Below are 25,466 nucleotides of genomic sequence, written 5' to 3' on the forward strand. Positions count from 1 at the left end.
TTGCTGAGGTAATAATAACAATGCTAATTATGAATTTTGATGTACTTTCTGGAATCCCATACATGTGTTTAACCTTTCAAGTTAAGAGCCCTCTCTGGTTTTTGTCTTTTTGGTACACAGAGGAGAAATGTTACTATATGTACACACACATTTACACACTTTCGTGGTAACTAAAGGGACTGCTGAGGGGAGCCCAAGACTCAGTGGGACTGAATGTTATTTTAATAATAATATTAAGCTCCATTTTCCTGGGTTACTCTCATTCTCTCATAAATGGACAGTGGAATTTTTCAGAGGCTACGTGACATGTGATGTTGCAACATTTAAGACTGAAGCAAATAGGGGCGGCTGGGCGGCTCAGTCAGTTGAGCGTCCAACTTTGGCTCAGGTCATGATCTCGCGGTCTGTGAGTTCGAGCCCTGCATCGGGCTATGTGATGACAGTTCAGAGCCTGGAGCCTGCTTCGGATTCTGTGTCTCCCTCTCTCTCTCTGCCCCTCCCTCGCTCATGCTCTGTCTCTCACTCTCTCTGTCAAAAATAAATAAACATTAAAAAATTAAAAAAAAAGACTGAAGCAAATATATAAAATCAGCTGTCTTCTACTGAGCCCGACATGGAGACTTGGAAAAATCTAAAACTGCTACTCTTCTCACTGAGCAAGAGACATTTGAGTAAAGACCCAAGAGGTGAGAGAAACTGATTAAGAGTAAAACAGGATGTAAGAACTATTTCACACTGAATATTCCTATGTATTAAAAATACAATTGCAAGTACTGTAGTTGTTTAGAAACCATTTTTCAGTGGTTGGATTGTGTATTTTTGGAAAAGACACTGCTCAGAGATAGGGCCAAGTGGCAATCTATTTGGTTGCAGAAGTCATTTCTGAGTCTCTGATATTCCTTTATCTCCAAAAAGGCTACATATCTTTAATTTTCTACTTATTTTTTATTATATCAGTGGATTAAAATGATGGTTTCTTATTAGCACATCTCAGGGCAATGTACTTGGCCTAGACAGGGAAGATGCTCCGTGACGTGCTGGAGGTCCAAGAGTGGTGAGGGGGAAGGGTCCCCACAGGGTGTGGGCAAGGAATGGGCACACAGTGTGTGGAGAACTTAAACATGACATTGAAATCGGGGCGCCTGGGTGGCTCGGTTGGTTAAGTGTCTAACTTCAGCTCAGGTCGTGGTCTCATGGCTCCTGAGTTCAAGCCCTGTATCAGACTCTGTGCCGACAGCTGAGCCTGGAGCCTGCTTCGGATCCTGTGTCTGCTCTCTCTCTCTGCCCCTGCCCTGCTTGCACTCTGTCTCTCTCTGTCTCTGTCTCTCAAAAAGAAATAAACATCAAAAAGTTTAAAAAGAATGACCATGAAACGGAATAAAAGTCAACTGCTTTTTTTTTTTTTTTTTTTTTTTAATTTTTTTTTTTCAACGTTTATTCATTTTTGGGACAGAGAGAGACAGAGCATGAACGGGGGAGGAGCAGAGAGAGAGGGAGACACAGAATCGGAAACAGGCTCCAGGCTCTGAGCCATCAGCCCAGAGCCTGATGCGGGGCTCGAACTCACGGACCGCGAGATCGTGACCTGGCTGAAGTCGGACGCTTAACCGACTGCGCCACCCAGGCGCCCCAAAAGTCAACTGCTTTTAATGATCACCATGAGCTAGTGTTTCTAGACAATATCATAGGTAACTTGCTCTACCTTGCTGGATGTTCTAAATAATTGTTACATTGACCTAGAGCAGGGTGCTCCGAGTAGCTTGTCCATGACGCATCCTGATCACATCCAGTCATTCAGGAGCCCAGACTTCTCCCGTTGAGTGGCTCCAGCTTCTCCAAGGGACTTGGGGCCTTACTGGATCTCTGCATTCAGTGGAAGACATTCCGGAAGTGTCAAAACTATGGGAACATTGAGAAGAGCAGTGGTTCTCAGCGGTTGGGGAGAGGAAGGAACGAATAGGCAGAGCTCAGATGGTTTTAAGGGCAGTGAAATTCTTCTGTACTATAATGAGGGGGGTGGTGCACATCACGTACATTTCACAAAAGGTGCAGAGTGTACAACACCACGAATGAACCCCAATGTACACTATGGACTTTGGGTGATAAGGATGTGTCCATAGAGGCCCATCAGTTGTAACCAATGTACCATCTGGTGGGGATGTTGATGCTGGTGGAGGCTGTGTATTGTGTGAGTAGAAGATCTATGGGAACTCTCTACTTTCTGCTCAATTTTGCTGTGAAGCTAAAACTCTTCTCAAAATAAGCTCTAGTAAAGACAAATAGGAGGAAAACACGTTGTGGAGACTATTGTCCTCAAACAAGGTAAAACATCCATATAAGTAAAACAAATGAAAGGATAGGTCACTGTTTATAGACAGGTGATCAACGGTCAGTGTAGTCTGCTTTTAGGCAATAGGCTTGAGCAATGGCAACTTGGCCACTGAACTGGATAAAAACAGGCTCATTAAGTGACTCACCTTGAAATAGCCAGAGGCCCTAACTAACCAATGGGCTACTTACAACGAAGCACAGGTACCGAAACCTGGACAATTCCAGATGTTCCCATACTCCCTCACTTTGCCCTTTAACTACAGCCGCCCCCGCCCCCCCAACCCTTGCCTTGTGGCAGACAGTCTCTCCTTGGCTGTCCTGCCCACCCTCCCTTGCAGTGCACTTAACAAACTTGTATGTCTTTTGCTCTGCCTTGGGTGAATTCTTTCACTGCCCACACCAGTGGCTGCCACCCAATTGGGACACTGCACATGTGGTGGCCTCCATCTGATCCGGAGAGACACCACATTGCATAGCCCACATGGGGAGCCTTCACAGCTCCCCCCCCCCCCCCACAGTGAGGGAAATCTCAGAGAATCTACTGAGTAAAACTTTTAGAACTGGTGAGAATTCATAAAGTTAACTGAACATAGAGTCAGCGATAAAAACCTACTCCTTTCCTACAAAACAGCTATTAGGATTACATGACATTATGGAAAAAATGATGCCACTGGCAACAGGAACCATAACGGCAACATGGACATGTAATGTACCTGTTGGAAATATGCAAACTCTGAAGGCTAAAATCAGACTTGACTCACAGGTATAAAAGGGAGTCCTTAAATAAGCAGAAGCACATGGCATTTGAAAGGAAATATTTAAAAAATGTAGAGATGTTGACCGCTTTCAAATTATTTTTAAAAATTCAGTGCTGTCCCAACCAGAATCATAACATGATAGCTTTATGATCTGCTTTGAATCTGAAATACTGTTTCAATCTTTCAGAATTTGCATATTTTCATTTATTGTGTAGTGGGGAGGAGCTCCACTTTGGGCCCAGACTACCCGGGTTCAAGCTCAGATCTGGCACTTTCTACCTGTGGGGATATCAGAAAAGTTATCCGTGTTAGGATAAACAGATGAATGCAGGAAAAATGCCCAGCACAGTGTCTGGAAGTAAATGTCAGCTATTGTGATTGTGTAACAGAAAGGGGAAAATATAAGCAGCATGTCAAACAAACTAAAACACCTGATTCCCCAAATCAAATATGAAAGTGAATGTCATGGACTCTGCCAACAAGGCATATTTATTTGTCCTAAGTGGGAACAGAGTGTTACTTCAGCATAAGACTCCAGTTCACCTGAAATGTCTCTTACCTAACACCATTGGTTTTCAGTCGCTTAATTCATTCGTTGTTTTATGGGCACATCAAAGTGACTATTATTGGGACTTTAAAGTCCTAAACGGTGACTCTTAGAACAAATGGTACAGGAGGGTGATGGATGGGGTTAGATAGTAGTTATCCCCAAGGCCCACAGAGTCCCTGGGCTCCTGTCCTCATCCTCAGCAGGATGTGCTGGTCATACATGTCCCTTCTAGCCCAGCGAGAAGTCCCAGGGAATCTCTAGAACTTTGGTCTTCACTGGCAAACACATACCGGGGGGATGAAACTTGTAAGGGGTCACTTCTAGATCATAACATCCACATATACTGTTACCATACACCTACATGTGGTCACTTGAACCCTCCTTCTCACGTTGATTTACATGATCCCTCCTGTTCCGATTACCAAAGACAGAAGACATATCTTCATCCATCAGACTCGCTCTCTGTTTTAAAAGATTTATTTATTTTTGAGAGAGAGAAAGAGAGCATGAGCTGGGGAGGGGCAGAGAGGGAGGGAGACAGAGGATCTGAAGCGGATTCCAGGCTGATAGTAGAGAGCCTGATGAGACAGCAGAGAGCCGGATGCGGGGTTCAAACTCACGAACCCTGAGATCATGACCTGAGCCACCAACTGAGCCACCCAGGCACGCCTCCACCAGACTCTTCACACAGAGCCTGGACTCTGCATGTGAAGATATGCAGACTTAAAAAAAAAAAAAAAAAGGAACCCTAACAATTTAAAGTAACTTGTGGACACAAAATGTTTAATATATGAAGTGGTTTCTAATTCTGTTTGTATAAAATCACACTAATTTAGCTGGGGCTGAAAAATCATCAAAAATAATTACAATGATAAACTGTATAAATACAACGTGATAAATTACAATGGCATCTTTAGCCTATAGCTCAAAACAATTCAAAGAATAGAATGACAGAGCTACCACATACTCATTCTTTTCTCATCTGTGAAAAGAGAGAAGTAGCTTCAGAATTCACATTTATAAAGATGAAAAGCATGAATAAAATTGCCTCCATTTAGCAATAAATGATATCTGTAGATACATAAATCAAAGTAGGGCTTTTTCTGCTCATTAAGAGGACTTATTAATAATATTTTACATCATATATTTAAGAAGCATTAAACAATTGTGTTGGATCTTTATCCCAAGTTGTAAACATCTCTATTGGGACACAAAACACCAATGTACTCTATGTTGTAAACTTCTCAAAGCCATTTGTTACTTCTTGCCTCACAGTGGAGCCTAGAGGATTGATGGGTTGAGGTTCATCAAAGAAATGTGTCACCTGATGTACCCCTACTGACTACATCCTGCAGACCACATACCCACGTACCCACGCATGCTCAGACATCCTGCTACGAGCTGGGAGCTACAAAGGGACCCCACACCCTGGGCATCAAAGGCCACTGGACATCAGAGATTGTATTTTTTCCCCCCTTACTCACCAACTCTTGCCATGAAGTGATGGTCCTGTGATGTCTACATCTCTTTTCTGTGTCCTTACCTAGAAGGAAGAAGGTAGGAAAACATCAGAAATGCTCAATATGCTCCTCAATTTTCCATAACACTTCCTCATTGTGTGCACTGCCCTACTTGCTCAGCTCATAGTGCTGGGAATCCGGTCCAGGGGCCATCTGGGACACACACCAGAGTTTGAAGACCCTATGTCCACCTGGAAATCGACTTCACGCATCAACTCCCAATCAGCAGGCACTCCCACGACCCAGCTAGACCATGTACACTGTGTGGATGGGCTAAGAAGCTGTGTTCAACACAATACATTTTACCTCGGGAACACAGTTTTTCATTTTCAAACGTACAGAAACATTGCAATGATGCATCCACTAGAAGAAGACCTTACACCTTTGTCCAGAACCTCTTACTGTTATGTGTTACTCCATTTATTTTAGTATACAGTCTCCTCTGGAGAATTCTACTCAACAATGACTCGGGTGGGTCTCAATTTATGGGGCAAGTTGTCTACTAGATACAGAAATTCTTAAACATCCATTTACAACCATATGTTCCACCCCAACTCCAGAGCTCTGTCAAAGTCATCCGCAAATCAATGGCAAACAAAAGCTAAGACAACTGCTACGCACGGGCTCAGTGTGGCCAAAAGCCATCTCAATGTCACAATGGCATGCAGGCTTCATTCGCGTGACCGCAGGGCTCTATCCATATGAAGTTGTCATGGGCTCACGAGACTTCCCTCCAGTGATTTTCTTCACCTGCAGTCGTGGGATCTGGGCAACACCATTTTTCTTTCTCTCTTCCAATTCTAGGGGTGGAAGTGTCTTCCTGCAATTTTCAATCAATGGGTACTTTTTGTATTCTCTACTTCCTTTTGTTAAAATTTTCAATTACGTTTTTAATTTTAATCCCCGTATACTTAACATACAGCGTTATATTAGTTTCAGGTATGCAATATAGTGAATCGACAATTCTATACATTACTCAGTGCTTACTGTGTTAAGTGTGCTCTTTAATCCCCATCACCTATTTCACCCATCGCCCACTCCCCATCCACCTCCTCTCTGGCAGCCATCAGTTTGTTCTCTACAGTTAAGAGTCTGTTTTTTTTTTTTTAATTTTTTTTTTCAACGTTTATTTATTTTTGGGACAGAGAGAGACAGAGCATGAACGGGGGAGGGGCAGAGAGAGAGGGAGACACAGAATCGGAAACAGGCTCCAGGCTCTGAGCCATCAGCCCAGAGCCCGACGCGGGGCTCGAACTCACGGACCGCGAGATCGTGACCTGGTTGAAGTCGGACGCTTAACCGACTGCGCCACCCAGGCGCCCCAAGAGTCTGTTTTGTGGTTTCTCTTTCTCTCTTTTCCTTTGCTCATTTTTTTGGTTTCTTAAATTGCACACATGAGTGAGATCCTATGGTATTTGTCTTTCTCTGACTTACTTATTTCTTAGCATAATACTCTCTAGCTCCACCCACTTTGTTAAAAATGGCAAAATGTTTCTTTTTCATGGCTGAATAATATTCATATATATATATGTACATATACATATATAAATGCCACATCTTCTTTCTCCATTCATCTATTGGTGGACACTTAGGCTGCTTGCATAATTTGGCTATTGTAAATAATGTTTACATTATTTATGAATAATGAAATAATGTTTCAACAAACATAGGGGTGCATGTATCCCTTCAAGTTAGTGTTTTCATATTTTTTTGGGTAATGTATTCCCTACTTGCTGGCCCTTCAAACAAACACCTTTAGTACCAATTCCTGGATGAAATTCGCCCTGCCCAACATACTTAGAATGGTTCCTATTTCCTTTATTGGACACTGATCAACACTAGAAGAGACAGCTTACTAAGTGATTGTATGTGTGAAAATGCACAACTTGCAGAATTACAAAAGGAAGAGAGAAGCCCTATCGTAGACAGGACTCTGAGTCATACTGAGAAAAAAATTAAAGTGCCAACAAACTCTAAAGTCCCAATAATTTACATTCTCTTCACAAATACTCTTGACATCTACAAAAGCATGTCATCAACACCATTGCCAGGGGCCAGAAATTCTGCTAATTTTTGGCTCATTGGATACTGATCCTACATAATATTTTTATGGTATCGTCTCCCTTCAGCCTCCTCAGCTGTCCTTGTAATTAATGTACCTAAAGAAAATATTTACCTAAACAAAGCTGTACAACGTTTGACTTCTGTCTTCTATGGTGAAACACAGGGAGAATGGGGATGAGGTAGCTCCCAATCTGGTTATGTATTTCTAATCTCATCCTTTCCTATTTTCAGCTTTAACAATTGTTTAAGTCCCACTCAAAGTCTCAATTTCTCTTTTGTACAAAAAGGAGCTCACTCTACACGGGTTTTCTCCAGCACACGCTTGGACTTCAGTTTTCCTCCGAATTCATTTCTCGGTAGACTTCATCCTATCTATCGGCTTTCTATCGACCAGGAAGTCTTAAACACTTGTAGTTAAAAGTTGTGAACTTCTCCCCAATAGTGTTGGGCTTATTGCTTTCTTCTATTGTTGTTGATGTTGTTGTTGTTAAAGTTTATTTATTTATTTTAATAGAGAGAGAGAGAGCGGGAGGGGCAGAGAGACAGGGAGAGAGAGTCTCAAGCAGGCTCTGTGCTGTCAGCATGGAGCCCACCATGGGTCTCAAACTCGCAGAACTATGAAATCATGCTGAGCCGAAAGCAAGAGTTGGACACTCAACCGGCTGAGCCACCCAGGCACTCCCTATTGTTGTTTTAATATCATTTTTTTTTATTTGGGGGGATTTTAAAGGGTAGACAGTGGTTAAATTCATGCTCAGCCTATGTTTGATCCAATCTCAGGTGATATATTTGGTTTCCATTGTGGATGGTGCTTTGACTGGCTGGTAACCTGGGATGATTGTCAGCTCGTGGTGACAAACAGTTTTTTTTTTTTTTTTTCAGAGCATAGGTAACTCCTTGACATCTGACATTGGTCTCTGTACTAAGAAATCCTAATTTCCCACACTTGATGGTAGTGACAAAGATAAAGATAATTCCAGAGACAGGAGTTGTAGCAATAGCAGGGAAATACGTCTACTACCATTTAAGGGAGAAAATGGATCCATCCTTCCAGCTTTGGATCAGTCTACTCATGGGACATCCCAAGCTGGGTGTTCTGATGCCTTCCCAAGAGGGCAGAGGCAGGGAGATTGGTGAGTAATATCAAGGATTTGAGGCATGATCTACTTCTCCAGCTCTGGAGTTTATGGATTATGTGAGCGTGGGACTGTCATCTATCTAAGTTTCAGTAAATGGACACCACTCTTTCTTTAAAAGAAAATTCTAGAAACTAAATAATGTATTCATGTAAAACACGCAGCACAGTGCTTTATTCAGATCATCCCTTTAACAGGAACCATAGATCCAGAGAGGGTCATTCCTCTCCAAGCACAGCACTTTAAGTCATCTTTACCTCCTCTAAATCTCTCCCCTAATTCTTCCATCCATTTTCCCCCACGCACCATCAACGTGATCATTTATCTGTTACCTCTGGCCCTCAATAGTCACCCCTCAACTCTGTTTTGGTCTCATAATTTCGTCAGCCTGTGTTGCCCTCAATTTCTGTCTCCTCCTCTGTGAGTGTGAAATCTGAAGGACGGCCGTTAAATACACTGGGCATGATCGTGCAGAGCCTTCTTTTGTCAAAAATAGAAGAGTTGCTCAGTTGTCATGAACAAGTACAAATCCAAGTGACACTCATTTTTTGGCCACCTGGACCACTGCGTCCAGGAGTGGCACGTAAGGGCTCCTCCTAGAGGCCAAGGGTATTCTGCACATGTGCCAGGAGATTCCGAATTCCTCATGAAATGGCGCCACCTGGGGGTTCAAACCTTAGAGTTGTGTTCAAACCTTAGCGTTTAAGAAAATCTTCACTGACCAGTTCCCGCGGGTTGACTTGACTGTGCCACTCCTTGCTCTGTGATAAACTTAAATGGTTTAACACACGAATAATTATAACCCACAAAGGAAATGAGTGAAAGAAATAGGATAATAAATAGTTGAAGTGATAATGCATGAGAAAGACCCAAAGTTATGACAGACAGGAAAACTAAAGGCTAGAAAAAAAGTCCTACAGACTTTCACTCTTGCCTATGATGGTATAGCTTGTAGAGACCAATACTTCCTCCAAGAACAAGTAGAACTCTAGATAAAATACAGAAATCAGATGTTTGAAGGTGTTAGTGAGCAGCCAAGGCATCAGAAGTGGCGTTAGGTTTCCGTGGACATCAGGCAAGATCGATGATCACTGCCTCTGCGATATGGGATGTCAAGTTGACTGAAGCTATTTGCAGAGGCCCTAGACCCGTGCCTTCCACCCTGGTGCCGGGGTTCCTTGAACTCACATGTAGGAATCTTCTCCAGAAGTGACCTCAGATTGTGCGTTCCATTATTCCATTCCTCTTTTGTCTCCTTTCCCTGGAAAGGAAGAACAGAGATCAGTGTCCCACTCTTTGTGTGTGTTTAATCTCTGGGGAGGTTGAGTAGTGAGAGAGGTGAACAGTTCTGGTTAGAGAACGTAACTTCTCCATCTCTCCCAGCAGAATTATTGAGTCTCCAATTTGATTCTATTAATTTACCATTGATTTAGCATATAAAGTATACTTATGGAGGGCCACAGGAAAGGGATAAAAATATCAACCTTACTAGTCTCACAATGTGCAGATTAGAGAAGCATTAATGTAAATTAAAAGATGTGAATTTGTTAAAATTAGATACATTTTAGTAAAAGAAAAGAAATTTTTAAAATTCTGTTTATGTATTTATTTTTGGAGAGAGAGAGAGAGAGAGAAAGCAAGCTGGGGAGGGGTAGAGAGAAAAGGAGAGAGAAATCCCAAGTAAGCTCCTTGCCATCTGTGCAGAGCCCAATGTGGGGCTCAAACCGTGGACTGTGAGATCATGACCTGAGCTGAAACCAAGAGTCAGATGCTTAACAGACTGAGCCACCCAGGCACCCCAAATATATGTGGTTTAAGTCCCGTGGCTTTATCATGCATGGTGCCAACTGACAATGTGGTGCTCAGACTGGCCAGGCCCCAGGCCGGCTCTCCCCGCGCGGCCTGGAAGCCAGCACTGGTGCCAGTCCCAGGAGAACCATTCTGACTGAGAGTGGGGGTGGGGGTGGGGGCGGGGGCTGAGTGTGTGGATCCTGGCGGGAAAACAAAAATGGCGGCATGTGTCTCAACATGACAGAATCTCTGGATGGCCTCCTGCCGCCTCGTGTCCCAACCCATTCTGATCCTGTGTCTGTATTCTTTGATTCATCCAAAAGAATTAATCGAGAGCTTTCCTCGGGCCAGCCCCAGGAGGCAGTCCTGAGGAGACAGAGATGAATGAAGCAGACCTGATCTTTGGTTTGATATAACTTATGCTTCCTGGGGTCACCTCTCATCTGGGCTGCGATTAAAGCACTTTGCCCCCTATTCATCAAATCCTAATAACTCCACCTGCCCTACAGACCACCATAAACCATGCGTACCACATGGCCACACTGCCTACCCCCTTCAGCCTCCCAGATAGTCCACTCTCCTCACTCCCCCCGCACTTGCTATGCCCATGCTTATCCCAGGCACCCACCCAAAATGCCTTCACTCCTCACTGCTGCCACTGATGCTGCTGTTCCAGTGACTCTGCCAATATGGCACACGGAAGTGAGTGGGAGCCTGGATTTCAGAGTGGGCCAGCTGGAGTCAAATCCAGCCCATAGAAGCTGTGTGAACTTGATATGTTACCAAGGTTTTCTGACCCTCAGTTTCCTCACCTCTAAAATAGAGACGATTAAACCAGAACCTCCCTCAGAGGAGCAATTGTGACTATAAGGTGTGTTTTGGGTGGAATTGTGTCCCTTAGAAAGACATGGAGTCCTAAGCTCCCAGTACCTCAGAATATGACCTCATTTGGAGATAGGGTCTTTACAGAGGTAATCAATAATGACTGTTTTAGAGGTGATTAGGATGGACCCTAATCCATAGGTCTGGTGTTCTTAGAAAAGGAGACAAAGTTGGACACACACACACACACACACACACACACGCACGCAGGGGTGTATTTATGGGAAATGAAAGCGGAAATTTCAGTGGAGACCACCAGACTCCGGGAAAGAGGCATGAAGCAGATTCCCCCTCAGCATCTCAGAAGGAACCAGTCCTGCTGTCACCTTGCTTTCAGACTTCTAGCCTCCAGAGTAGGGACACTCTGGTGGGGTGGGGTCACCTTTCTGGCTGAGCTGGCAGTGGTTGGTGTTTAAAGACCAGAGCAGGGAGTCTCAGCATACCTGACACAGCTCACCTGGACTCCCGTTGGGAACCTGGGCATGCCCTGGGCAAGGTGTAGGTTTCAGTGTGGACACAAAGGTCAGGCTGGCCAGTCCTATGCCCTGTGTCCTGTCCCCTTCGACCCACCTGGGTGGGTCAAGGCAGGCTTTGAAGAAGCTACCTGAGTGGAAGCTTGAAGGATGCATTGGACCTTATCAGGTGGCAAGTGTGGGGAGCGGCATGTGTGTGCACAGGGGCTCCGACCTGCACAGTGAATTGGGTGAAAGATCTAGAAGTGGCTCCTTGGCCCGCAAGCAAGGAGTCCGCCGTGACAGAGAGGGGCAGAGCAGACTTCATCTGCCCAGCTCCCTCTTGCCTCCTGTCTCCCATTACTTATGACTTCACCCCCAGAAGACGTTCTCTGTATTTCTGGCCTAGGTCACCTGTCCAGCCTTGTTGGTGATACTGGACACCATGTCTTGCAGCCAGGGTGAGTTGAAACTCTGGGTAAGCCACAGCAGCCGGGGGAGAGGGCCTGGCATGGCCAGGGCAAGGACTGGACCATCTCCAGTGGCACCAGAAAAGTCTGGGTTCCTTAGGCCAACAAAAGGCAATGGCGGGAATCCACTTGGATCCCTCACGTCTGGACAGACGTTGCAGCAGAGTTGACTTACGGCAGCACTTCGGGGCCAATCAGAGATTCCTACCTCATTGCACCCATTGTATGACCTTGAGCAAGTGACTGACGTGTTCCATTTCACTTTCCATAAGCTTAAGACGAAGATGAAAATAATAGCACCCCCAAATTGGAGAGCAGGTGTGGTTGAGGAACACAGCCATGTGCCCCCCACACAGTAGGTGCCCTATTTTCCACATTCCTAACCTATTCCCTAGGAAGTGGTCAGGTGGGGCTGACTGACAAGCCCCATATCCTTGACCCCCACAGAGGGAGTTGACCGGGTGAGTTATTTCAATGTTGTGTTCTCTGCCTCAGTTGTTCTTCTTGATCCGTTTCAGCAAACATGAGACACAGCTGTTGCACGGTCAGTGGCACCCAGTCCTGAGGACGGCGGCGCTGCTGAGGACGCACTTCCCACAGGAGCCCCTAGAGCTGGGCCTGAGTGGGGACACGGTCCTGCTCCCTCGAGCGCCATCATCTTTATCTGGACCCACTCCACTGCCACCTTTTCTTGGCTCCTCTCAATAAAAGCACTGCAATTGCTTTCTTGGTGGGGTCCCCCATGCTGGGGTCTCGGACAGAGGTGGACGCTGTGGAAGGGGGACCCAGGGAGGGCTGGGTGCTGTGGGTGGAAGAGGGTGGCATGCAGACTGAAATAATAAGGGGTATTGGGGTAAGAGGAAGAGGTTTGGGGGCCACACAGGTTGTCCATTGGGGGAATGTGGTGGGCACCTGGATCAAGCCAGGGTTGCCCAAGAGGCTATTAAGTTAGGTCCTTGTAGCCCTGAGGGGATCTCTGATGAAACCCTGATCAGATAAAGCTACTGTCACTGTCCTGAGCTTGTAATTCCCCGCATCACCTCCAACCTCTTCCCCTTGGCCACGGTGCTTGCTGTCAACCACTTTAGTCCATTGGGACCACAACCATGCAAATAACATCAGGACGGGGTACCCGGGGCAAGAGACAGCCTTCTAAGCTGGTGCCTGTTTCCCCACCATTCATGCAGTGCTGGCTGCACCCTTCCAGGCCCTCACGAGGCTTCTGATTTTGAGAAGCTACAGGAGCCCTCAGAGGTTATTACGCTTGCTTCGTTACGGAATCCCAGGGGACATGTGTGACAGGAGACCGTCACGGGGCCCCTGCCTCTGCTGTTCTCCAAATTCTCCAAGTGCAATTCAGAGATGTAAACATGCTCCTCGGGTGCCCCCTGCTGTGATTCTGGGGATGGCATCCCCATCCCTACAGAGGCCTGCAGGAACCACAGGGACCCAAAGAAATGTTAAAGCACTCATGGGTCATCGTCTCCTCTTCCTTGACATGTAACCCCAGAGTGGTTCTCCTGAAGTTAATCTGATGCGGCCAACTTTCCTATATCATAATAGCAGAGGAATAATAGAGGACTATTTAAAGAAAGAAGTAACGTAGGCAGGCAAGCGTGCATGTGTATGTGTATGTGTGCGTGTGTGCGCGTGCACACGTGTGTATGTTGGGCAAATATTAAAGATCCTTGAATTTAGTCCCCTAACTTTTTCAGGCTTAATAGATTGCAACCCATGCAAGTGCCAAACGGAGGTATGACTATAATACAAGTTCCCCATTGCAAGAAAATGAGCTCACTGCCCCTTTGCAGCATGCTAGGCAGATTGCTTTGGTTGAGAACACTCGAAATTATTGAGAAGGCGTGGGGGTCTGGCAGGGGTTGGCCACATAAGCTATTTGCTGCTTATTCAGGGCCAAGGGAGGTTGTATTTCTCAGTGAGGAATACAAAGCCCCCAGAGAACTCAGCCTCTGTGGTTCTGGGCCCCGCTCCCAGCTCTGGAGGAATTCAAGGGAGCCTTACAATTGAGCCCCAAGGAAACGGCTCAGACAGGACAAGAACTTGAGATCTGGGTAGAGATTGCAAACTTTTGTAATACAGGCTATGGGCAACTTCCCTTCTCTTGCCTACTCTTCCTTCTTTTCTTAACCTTCAGGAGGAATGTTTGCATCGTGGAAGCCCAGAGGAAGCAGAAGCGGCTGGAGCTTATGCCCAAGCCAAGTTTACCGGGCATTCGCCATTGCTCAGCAGACCAAGCTGCAAGGGGGAGCCCCACGGCTCACGCCTCATTGCGGCACAGGGACTGAGGCCTGTCCCAGTCCCAGCAGCCCAGATGAGCCAGAAAGAAGCTGTGCCTTTGCCTACCTGAGGGAGACAGGGAAAGCCTCGTGGGACAGGCAACTAGCCTGAACCACCCAGACACCCTGAATAATAGTGACTTTTAAATAGCAAAACAGGAGGTACCTGAGTGGTTCAGTCAGTTAAGCGTCCGAATTTGGCTCTGGTCATGATCTCACAGTCTGTGAGTTCCAGCCTCCACATTGAGCTCTGTGCTGACAGCTCAGAGCCTGGAGCCTGCTTCAGATTCTGTGTCTCCCTCTCTCTCTGCCTCTTCCCCTGCTCACATTCTCTCTCTCTCTCTCTCTCTCTCTTTCTCAAAAATCAACATAAAACAAATATTTTTAAATAAAATAACAAAAAGGTTTAATTTTGATTTTTACTTTTATACCAATCCAACTGGTGGACTTTTTCTAATTCATAAGTTTTGTCTATGGTGTAAGCAATCTGTGCCAAACACAGACAGTAAGATTTTGTCCTGTTTCCTTCCTTGAGTTGTACATTTAGGCTTATGATCCATCATGAATTAAATCTGACACACGGTGTGAGGAAGGTTTGCAGACTTTTTAACATATCCGATTGTTCCAAGACAATTTATTAAAAAAAATCATCCTTCCCACACTGAATGGCCTTTCCACTTTTGTCAAAAACGAAGTGACCATGTGGATGTAGTTCTATTTCTGGACTCTGAATAGCTCCACTGATCTATCCTTACATTAATACCATGCTATTCTAACTATTGTAACTTTGTAGTGAGTCTTGAAGACATGTACGTAGCCCCTCTGACTTTGTTTGTAGTTTTCAAAGTTGTTTTGGCTATTGTGGGTCATTTGCAGTTAGACATTTTGACATTTGTCAGCACAGAGCCTGACGAGGGGCTCAAACTCACAAGTCACCAGATCATGACCTGTACTGAAGTCGCATGCTTAACCAACTGAGCCACCCCATCACCCCAAATTCCCTTTAAATTCTAGTTTGCATGTGTTATAATTCATTCACTCATCCATGTTTGGAACTACTTATATAGGTCATATTATTGGTCATGCTTAGTCTTAATGAGAGAGAGAGGTAGGGTTGAATATGAGACCAAAAAAAATTCTAATTTCCTTAGAACTTTTATCGTGAATTAGTGTTGAATTGTCAATGTGCTTTCTGCATCTATTAATCACATGGTTTTCCTCCTGTATTGATATGAAAATTACATTAGTTGACTTTCGAATGTGAAAACTACATTATATTCTTGGGATAAACCCTATTTGGCTAAGATGTATTATCCTTTTTATATAACTTGTTGGATTTGTGATGAGTTTGCTAGGAATTTTTGTATTGAGGCTCATGACAGAAAATTGTCTAATTTTCCTTTCTTGCAGTGTCTTTGTTTGGTTTGGGGATGAGGGCAATGTTTGTCTTGTAGATGCAGTGGAAAAGTGTTCTTTCCTCTTTAATTTCCTAGGAGAGGTTACATAGAATTGATATGTCTTTCTTGAATATGTGGTTGCATTTACCACTAACATGATCTAGGCCTAGAGTATTCGTGAGATTTTAAACTACAAACTCAATTTCTTTCAACAATAAATAGGGCTATTTACGTTTTCTATTTCTGGTGGGTGAACTAATTGGATCTTCCAAGGAATTTGTGTTCATGTCAATTGTCCAATTTATCACCAGAAGTTGCTCATAATAATCTTACTCTTTTCTTAATACCTATAGAATCTATAGTGGCATTACCTCTTTCATTCCTGACACTGGCCATTTGTTTCTTCTCTCTTTTTCTCCTTATCAAGCTAGAGATGAATTTTTTGAGCTTCCCAAAGAATCAGCTTTTGGTTTAAATTTTCCGTTATTCTTCTCTCTCCAAAGTCATCGATTTCTGCTCTACCTTTGTCATTTCCCTTCTTCTACTTATACATTTATTTGCTCTTCTTTTTATAGTTTTTAATGTTTGTTTGTTTATTTTGAGAGAGAAAGAGCAAGAGCGGGGGAGGAGCAGAGCGAGAGGGAGGCACAGAATCCGAAGCAGACTCCAGGCTGAGCCAACAGCACTGAGGCCAATGTAGGGCTCGAACCCCAGAGCCGCAAGATCATGACCTGAGCCAAAGGTGGATGCTCAACCGACTGAGCCACCCAGGTGCCCCTCTAGTTTCTTAAAGTGGAAGCTGAAGTCATTGATTTAACACCTTTTATCAAACACAGGCATTTTAGTCTCTAAATTTCCCTCTACGTACTGCTTTAGTTGCAGCACAAGATACAAGGTCAACGCACAAAAATCAATTGTATTTCCACATAACAGCAATGAGCTACTGGAAACCAAAATTAGAAAAACAATAGCATTTACGATAGCTCCACAAAAATAAATGCTTAGGTATAAATCCAACAAAACCTGTAAAGGATCTGTATGCTGACACAGTGAAATGCTGAGTGAAGAAGCCACAGATGTAAATAAATGGAAATACAAGTCCCATTTTCAGTTTAGAAGACTCGCTGTCATATATGAATTCTCCCCAAACTTATCTAGAGATTTTAAGCAATCCCAATCAAAATCTCAGCAAGGTTTTTGTATAAATAAGCTGATTCTGAAATTTATATGGAGAGGCAAAATTGATAGAAAAGTCAGAATAATTTTGAAAAGGAAGACTAAAGTTGGAGGAATCACACTAACAGATTTTTCAGATGGATACAAACTACAGTAACCTTGGTGATGTGGTATTGGTAAGAGGAGAGACTCACAGGTGAATGGAAGAGAACACAAAGTCCAGACATAGGGGCACCAGAATGGCTCAGTCTGTTAAGTTTCCGACTCTTGACTTTAGCTCAGGTCACGATCTCATGGTCGTGAGACAGAGCCCCTGCTTAAGACTCTCTCTCCCACTCCCTCTGCCCTCCCCCACTCCCCCACTCTCTCTCAAAGATAACAACAACAAAAAAACAAAGTCCAGATGTAGACCCATACAAATAGGGCTGACTGATGGACAGAGTTGCCAAGGAAACCCACTGCAAAACAGTTTTTTCACCAAATGGTCCTGGAACAATTGGATATATATCCATATGCCCCCCAAACCAAATAAACGAAAAACAGAAATCTCACACTTTAAAAAAATTAACTCAAGTAGATCATAAATGTAAATGTAGTATTTATAAGACTATAAAACATTTCGCAGAAAACATAAGAGAAAAGCTTTGAGAACCAGGGCTAGACAAAGATTTCTTAGATGTGACACCAAAGAGTACAATCCATAAAAAACAAAAAGAATGATAAATTGGGACTCCACCAAAATTAAATTTTTTTTGCTCTATGAAAATACCATTAAGTGAATGAAAAGAAAAGGTGCGGACCAAGAAAGAAAATACTGCCAAGCACATATTGACAGCAGATTTGTACCCGTAATACATAAAGATGATAAACTCAACGGTAAGAAAACAACCCAATTGAGAAATGAACAAAAGTCTTGAACAGACACTTCAACCGAGATATGCAGATGGCAAATAAGCACGTGGAAAAATGTTCACCATCATCAGCCACCAGCAGAATGTAAATTAAAACAACAATGAGGGCGCCTGGGGTGGCTCAGTCCATTGAGCGAGGGACTCTTGATGTTTGGCTCAGGTGGGCCCAAGCCTCCCGACCCCACCCCCCCTCCCTTGTCAGGCTCAGCATGGAGTGTGGGGCATGCTTGGGATTCTCTCTCTCCCTCCCTCTGCCCATCCCCCACTGTCTCTCTCTCAAAAAACAAAAAAACAAAACCCTTTAAAACCATGATGAGATTTCACTACATATCAGAATGGCTAAAATAAGAAAATACTGCCAACACCAAGTGCTGGTGAAGGTCGCGGTAACTATAGCTACCTTTTAGCTGAACAACTTTCTCTCAAATACAAAAATGCTCAGAAAAAGTAATATTTTGACAATGGGGTTTCAGGTAGGGACACACTCACCAATGAACTCACCACAACAGCTTCCAGGGCATACAGAACAAATTGGGATTGTGCACCATATTTGAATGAACTGTCAAAGGTTTCGTTTTTATTTTGAGATTGTGGTGGAGGGGCAGAGAGAGAGGGAATGACAGAGAATCCTAATCAGCGAAAAGCCCCTGTGGGGCTTGAACTCCTAACCCGTGAGATCACGACCTGAGCCGATGTCAGACTTAACTGACAGAGGCACCCAGAACTCCAGATGGGTTTTTTTTTTTTGTTGTTGTTGTTGTTGTTTTTTGTTGTTTTTTTTTTTATGGGTAGATTCCTCTGAACTGCAATCTATTGTCTGTGTTCACCAGTTCCTCATTTTCAGACACTCTTGAACTTAGCCTTTATTTTGTCCTACAGCTGGGGTCAGCAAACTTTCTGTAGGGGGTCCTAGTAAATCTTTTCAGCTCTGTGCGCCGTCAGGCTTTGCTTGCAACTACTTACTCCGCCCTCGGCAGAGCAGCCAGAGACGAGGCATTTGCTGCAATTGGGAAGGTTCCAATAAAACTTTATAAAAACACACTGAGGTTTGATTTGGCCCCTGAGGCCACGGTTCGCCAACTTTCCTTCTGGGGGCTGGAGCGGATGATAAGCAACTAGCCACCGCACACTGAGAGCACAGCAGGCAGCCATGGGACGGGCCCTGGGCCAGCTTCCAAGGACACTAAGCATTTAATTAGCAGCTACATGGTTTTGTTGGAGAAACATTCCAACTGCTTGCAAGCGCTGGTCCCAAGGTGGTTTCAGGAGACATCTTTGTAATCAGAGCTCCTGCTTCAGCAGCGTGCACGCGTTCTCAGGTCCTTTGACCGTCCATGCGGCAAGCGTGGAGCCTGCAGGGCCGAGGGACTGTCTTAGGTGGCAGAGCTGTGTCAAGAGCCCAGTCCTCCTGACCTCGACCCCACGTCTTTCCCATTGGGCAAGCTCCCTTTACAAACAGGGAGCTCCCCCGAGCGTCAGAAATATCTTCGCTTGCCCCATCGCGCGAGTAACTCAAGTGTTTCTCAGCGTGGCCCAAAGACGGCATCACAATCACCCACTGCGTCAGCCGGAAGCATACTCCAGGAAGAGGAACGGCGCCTTGGTCCCAGGCCCATCGGTGGCCTGAGACACACGGCTGCGGGGCCGGGGGCCAGGGGCATCCTGCCAAGGCCCCCACCTCTACAATACCCACAGCAGGCTTAAAGGAACAGACTTTATTAATCTGGCTCTCAAACACTAGAGGCTAAAATTCAGCTGAATTCTAACAGTCTATTTACAGAGCGCTGTCTGCAGGCCAGGTGGGTCTGGGCTGGTTCTCCCCAACCACCCGCCGAGTGCAGCTTCCAAACAGGCCTGTGCGACTTGCAACCCCCGGCGCACAGAGGACGTTTATATACACACAGCCAAACCCCTGGAGACGGAACACCAGGCAGGATGGCCCCAGACCAACAGAGAGGCGGACACACAGACACACGCAGGGGTGGAGACTGCTGGGAACGCCTGGGGGCCTCAGTACTTCTTCAGGCCATAGGCCATAGGCTGCTGGGGACCCTGGGGCCCAGGAGGGGCGGCGAGTTCCAGACGGCAGAGCTGGTGCGCTTGTGGTAGCGAGGCTTGCTCTTCTTGAAGATGTCCTCCAAGTCCAGCGGGAGGATGGTTCCAAAGAGCTCGAGCAGGTTTGGGGGGTGGTGGTACTGGTGGATGATGGCCTGGCTTAGCTGAGTGCCTGCAGGGGACACGGAGGGTCAAGTCACTGCCTTGGGGCTCCTCAGGAGCCTCCCCATCCCCTGACACCTTGTCTCCTTCCCCACCGCAGCCACATCAGCTCCTCTCTCAGAGCCCTCTTCCTCTCCCCTTTTCCTTGAAAAGCTTTTTTTTTTTTTTTTTGATGTTTATTTTTGAGAGAGAGAGAGAGAGAGAGAGAGAGAGAGAGAAAACGCGCGCAGGGGAAGGGCAGAGAGAGACAGGATAGAGGATCCAAAGCAGGCTCGGCACGAACAGCAGCAAGCCTGATAGGGGGCTGAAACTCACGAACTGTGAGATTATGACCTGAGCCCAAGTCGGACGCTTAACCAGCTGAGCCACCCAGGCGCCCTCGTGAAAATGCTCGTATTGCCTGTTCCTCCTGCCATGTTCCAGCAGCTTAGCCTGAACACAGGCCCTCAAGTGCTCACCTGGGCCAGGCAACCACAACCCCACAACCAGGAGGGAGGCAGCTCCTTTATTCTCCCCATTTCAGAAGGCGGGGCGGGGCGGGGCGGGGCAGGGGGGACTTGCCCAAAGGCACTTAGCTGGTGACTGGGGGAGCTGGGGTCTGGAGACTGTCCAGCTCCGAAACTTCATACGCTGCCATCCTTGACTGCTGGGGTTGGCTACTTCTCTCACCGGCCCCTAGGTCCCACGGCACAGGGTGCAGGCTGAGTGGACCCATGGGCTGAGGCACCCAGCCCTGGAAACAAGGCCTCAGGAGGACTCTGGGGGTCAGGAGGCGGAACAGGTGCCCAGCACTGCTGTGCACCAGGCCTTAGGAACGAGCACCAACTGTCTTCATCCTAAACTCTCTTCATCCTATATAACCCTTCTCAGCTGTGTCCTAGTAACACCCCCATTTCACAGATGAGAACTCAGGGAGTTTACGGAAGCTGGTGACGGTCAATCACCACTAGGTGGCTCCGGCCATGCTGACCCCTGCCTGCTGCTACCTCCCAAATGCCCAGATGTCAAAAGTTAAGGGGACTAAGATTCTGCCTAGCGTGGAGTTCAACTGAGGTGACACCAAAGTAAGCTGTCTTCTGCAGAGTGCTGCCCCCCAATGGGCCTCTGGGCCCTTCTCTCTGGGGATTGAGTAGGCACCAAGCCCTGACCCCCAGCTCTGTAAACTCTATGAAGTGCCCACCGTATATGTACTGGCCCCGCTCCCTGCACCCAGGTCTGTGGTGGCCTGCTCACACACACTCACGCTCCCGTTTAAATGCTGGGGCTTGTAACCTGGGGTCAAATCCTGCTCAAGTGGCCCTGCCTCAGGGCTTTCCTGACCTCCCCAGCTGCCGGAACCCCCAGCTCCAGCTCTCGGTGCACTGCCTAAAACCGGTGACCACTCTTGGTGGTATTCCTACTCCAAGCTGCTTATTTGGGTCCAACTCTCATCTGGCCCACTGGGTGAGGCTCCAAGGGGGTGCATAGAGTCTGAGCTGGAACACCCAGCCCCATGCTTGTTGGCAGCCAGCCACAATTTAACACTTTTGTTGAGAACACAAGCACCCAATACCGTACTTCTGGTCCTCAGTTCAACCTACTGGCCACAGAGGGCCGACCCTTCCCTGGGTGCATCCCAAAGCCCAATACAGGTCCAATACAAGCTGCCAGCCCATGACGACAACAGCCTCCTGATACCCACAGCTGCCGCCCCACCACCTCCAGGGTCCCAGATGTCGCAAGTGAGGAGCCAGGTCTCCCGGGGAATTCCGGGCCCTGCTTACCTCTGGCCCAGGTGGGGATGGGCTTCTGGGGATGGGCCTCGTCATCGGTGGAATCCTCGCTTTTCAGATCAATCCTGTAGTTATCCAGTTTGACCTTGGGGGGCGGCCTGTGCCCCTGTGGAGTCATCTGATAGGAGGTACAAGCTGGAGACTGGAGGAGATAAACATGGCTGTCAGCTCCCCTCCCCACACTCCTGAGGTGTCAGCACAGAGCCCGACTCGGCATGAACTCACAATCCGTGAGAATGTGACCTGAGCCGAAGTCGGACGCTTAACAGGCTTGACCCTCCCTCCCTCCCTTCCTCCCTCCCTCCTTCCCTCCCTTCTTTCCCTCCTGGGTAGGCAGAGAGTTGGTCATTCCATTTTGCTTCAGCAATATGAGTGTTAACTTTGTATTTGAAAATAGCCACGAACTCATAGGAATGATGTGTTGCTATGTACCCAAGAAGAACAGATACACATTTACCTGGCTCCACCTGTTGTGGATGAGTTATTCCCTTTGCTCCCTATGCACCTTCTTTGTGGCAATTCTGTTCAAAATAAGACAAAGACAAAGAGTGTTAACTCATGAGACAACATTTCCAGCAGATTTGCAAAGTCTTGAACACCAAATTACAACCTTATATTGTACCCCAATCTTGGACTCTGGCAAAATCACACACAAGCCCAGTGGCAAATTACACACTAGCAGATTACAAGTAACATGCCTACAGAGACTTGAACTGCAATCAAGAGTCAGATGCTCACTGGGCTGCACCCCAGTATTGATCCTCTTTAATCTCCATTATACTCTAATATTTATGTACACATAGCTTGAGCATCTTCCCCAATCTCTCACTGTAGATCTGCCACTCTGGGTGTAGGACATAAGACCTCAAGGAAGTTTTCTTATGCCAGCATTAGCCAGTACACAGATATTGACCAATAAAGCTTCTGTGTTGATTAGTTACTGTATTTATTATGCTAATAAGTCATGTTATCATGTTGTAGGCAACAAACATACCAGCTATAGGTCACTTTTCTATAGGTCAGGCAAGTGGTCTCCAGCAGGCTGAAAACTAAAACCAAGTCTCTGTAGATTAAATCACGGTGTGCCAGATAGGCTCTATATTTTCTTAGCTCTTGAGTTGCTTTGTCTACTCATCTCTCTGTCGCTAGAACTGAAGGCCTGTGAGTTACATATCCCAGACTCTCTTGCCAGTGCTGCCTTGTTAGGTTCTCCAGTGGAAGGCACTGATGGGACTTTGAAGGTGGGAAGAGAGCAAATGTCACGTTTTCTCAGCTTTGGACGTCACCTCTTGCAGTGGTTGTAGCAGCAGGGTCTACCTTACCCACAGAGGCCCAACAAAGACCGTGCTTTACAAATTATGGGATCATGAAAAATGACTCCCTTACCAGGTGATATTCAGGGAGGCTTCTTGGTGGGTATGACAGGAAGATAAAGAAAGTATGTATGCTAGAGTAACAGCCAACCTTCACAACTTTGCACAGGGTCAAAACAGAAAGACCTCGTGTCACTGCATGCTTGGAACTGAACCTCATGGACTTTTGGGCAAGGGGGCAAAACCGCAACCAGGTAAAACCCAGGTTGGCTGTAGCTATTTGCCAGTGTCTGAATCAGTTCCTTCCACCCCAATGCCTGGGTTGCTTGAACCCACAAGCATGAATCCTCTCTGGAAGTAAGCTCAGATTATCTTGGGAGATTTTTTATTCCATTCCAATTTTTGTCAGGTTTCCTGGAAAGGAGAAGCAGGGATCAGAGTTGCAGTTTTTGTTGAATCTAAGAACAAAGAGTAGTCAATGAGAGAGAGGAACCATCCCCAGTTATGGAACGCAACTCCCCTCTTTCTACCAGCAAAACCGATTCTGCAAGTGGATTCTATTAATTTTCCATGATTGAGCACATCATCTGTGCTTATGTGATCCAACAACAACAAAAAGCAATGAAAATATTAAGCATTCTCCACTCAAGATACGCAGAGTTGGATGGTTAGGAGAAAAAGAGAGGCACTTGTTCAAATTAGATCCACTTTTGTAACATAAATGAGATTTAAACCAACACTAAGCCACTTGTTTGGAAGAGAGGGGTGGCAAGGCCTTTAAGAAAATGATTTCAGACTCAGCTGAGCAAACACATTTGGACTGGGAGACACTGTTTACTCAATGCTTTGCTGAGGTTCAAATGTGGCGATGATTTAGGTGGTTTCTTTGGTCCGTTCAGTTTTTCCAAGCACAGACTTGGGGCATCTTCCATGGATCGTGAGGCTTAGGTGAAACACTGCGGAAGCAATCATAACTTTCACCATTTAACCTCCCATTGCTTCATTTCTTGAGTGCTTTAATACGAAAATTGTGTCTGCCTCATTCTCCATGGGCACGTTCTCTAGGAAACACCAGGATTCAGCAAGGAGAGGGACTTGGAAGCAAGAGAGTGTGACTGTACAAATGCTGTCAGGAAGGTCAAACCCAGATTCCTAAACATGGGGTCAGGTAATGGATTGGGACTTGAAGGACCAAGAGGAGGTGCCCAGATGATCAAGGTGGTTGCAGAGTTATACAGAACAAGGATGTGGAACCTGGGTCATTACCACTGGAAGGGAGACTTCTTCTGGTCCTCTCCTGGAATCTCACTGATTCCACAAAAACTGAGCATCCACATGCACCCTACTCCTCTGTGCCCATAACCTTAAACCTGAGGAAAACACTTGTCTGTCTGCGTTCCCCTGAGTATGCTCACTCATGTACAAACCGATGAATAGGACTCAAACACATCTGTTTCATCCCTTTAACACCCCGCACATCTATTGCTTCTCCGCCAATGTTGGCTTTTAAGTGAAATTCCAGAATTCCTTCCTGTATCATAAGCCACTTAGGATCTCCATCCCCAGTGGGATACAAGTTCTTGGAGTGATATTGCTTTGCACTTCTGGCTCAGTGGGATTGTTAGGTCCCCTCACAGGGAAGGCTTTACTGCCCCATTGAAGAGAATCATTTACAGGTTCTGGCTCCCAGTGTTTCTGGTTTCCATCCCCCCACCCCCACATCTTGCAATAATCTCCAGTATCCCAGAGAGTAAACACATGATGCAATGAAAGTCAGACCATGCCGGGGCTCTCATATCTTTGCTAATGGTTCTTGTTTTTTGTGCCGTAGTCTGGAATTATCTTTTCTTCAATTCCATTGCCACTTCCTCATCATCAAGTCTCTGATTGGGACTTGCCTGGGGAAACCTTTTCTCTCATTGATTGTCCCTCCACTGGGTCCTCCCACTGACCACGTTCTTACAATCATCTTCATAACTTTTGTACTGAACATGCATTTTGTAGGGCCCTAGGGTAGGTTGCACCCAAATTTGCCACTTTGGCATAGTGATTATCTGAAATAAATGTAACTGAGAGACAATTGGTTCAAGAAGGACACTCAGACTGTCCTCTGTTGCCCTGAAAGCAGGAAATAAATCTCCCCATGTAAGTTGTTTTCCCTGTATTGGGAAGTAAGGAGACATCTTTACTGCCAGAGATAGAAAATTGAGAGCCAAGAAGACTCTCCTTGTTACTTCTACCGATTTATTACTGCAGCCCAAATTCTGTTTGGAATTTCCTAGTAATTATAGGTCTCAAAATTAAGTTTTCTTTCTCCTATCAATTCCGCACAGTTTTATGGTCTTTTTGTCTAAAACGTATAAAACTTCCTGCCTAGGCAAGGGAAATAAAAGGAAAGATGAATTATTGGGACATCATCAAAAATAAAA

At 45.8% G+C, this 25,466-nt stretch overlaps 1 protein-coding gene across 1 annotated transcript; it reads right to left on the reverse strand.

Annotated features, from left to right (window-relative positions):
• Positions 1–19,756: 19,756 nt before the first annotated feature.
• Positions 19,757–21,880, reverse strand: LOC147576421 (inner centromere protein-like). Its single transcript, XM_086679321.1, has 2 exons — positions 21,716–21,880; positions 19,757–19,962 (listed from the first exon to the last, which is right to left on the reverse strand). Exons 1-2 carry the CDS (start codon positions 21,840–21,842, stop codon positions 19,757–19,759), a joined length of 333 nt encoding a protein of 110 aa, XP_086535447.1. The 5' UTR covers positions 21,843–21,880.
• Between the last annotated feature and the right edge of the window lie 3,586 nt (positions 21,881–25,466).

This window comes from Puma concolor, chromosome D1 (assembly GCF_028749965.1).
Source record: "Puma concolor isolate L17-30 chromosome D1, mPumCon1.1.hap2, whole genome shotgun sequence".
Taxonomy (NCBI): domain Eukaryota; kingdom Metazoa; phylum Chordata; class Mammalia; order Carnivora; family Felidae; genus Puma; species Puma concolor.

Excerpts from the sequence above, each read along its gene's own strand:
- LOC147576421 (XM_086679321.1), bottom strand. The coding sequence starts at position 21,842 with ATGACTCCACAGGGGCACAGGCCGCCCCCCAAGGTCAAACTGGATAAC. Across the intron at positions 19,963-21,715 it reads CATCCCCACCTGGGCCAGAG|GCACTCAGCTAAGCCAGGCC; the intron begins GTAAGCAGGGCC and ends TGTCCCCTGCAG.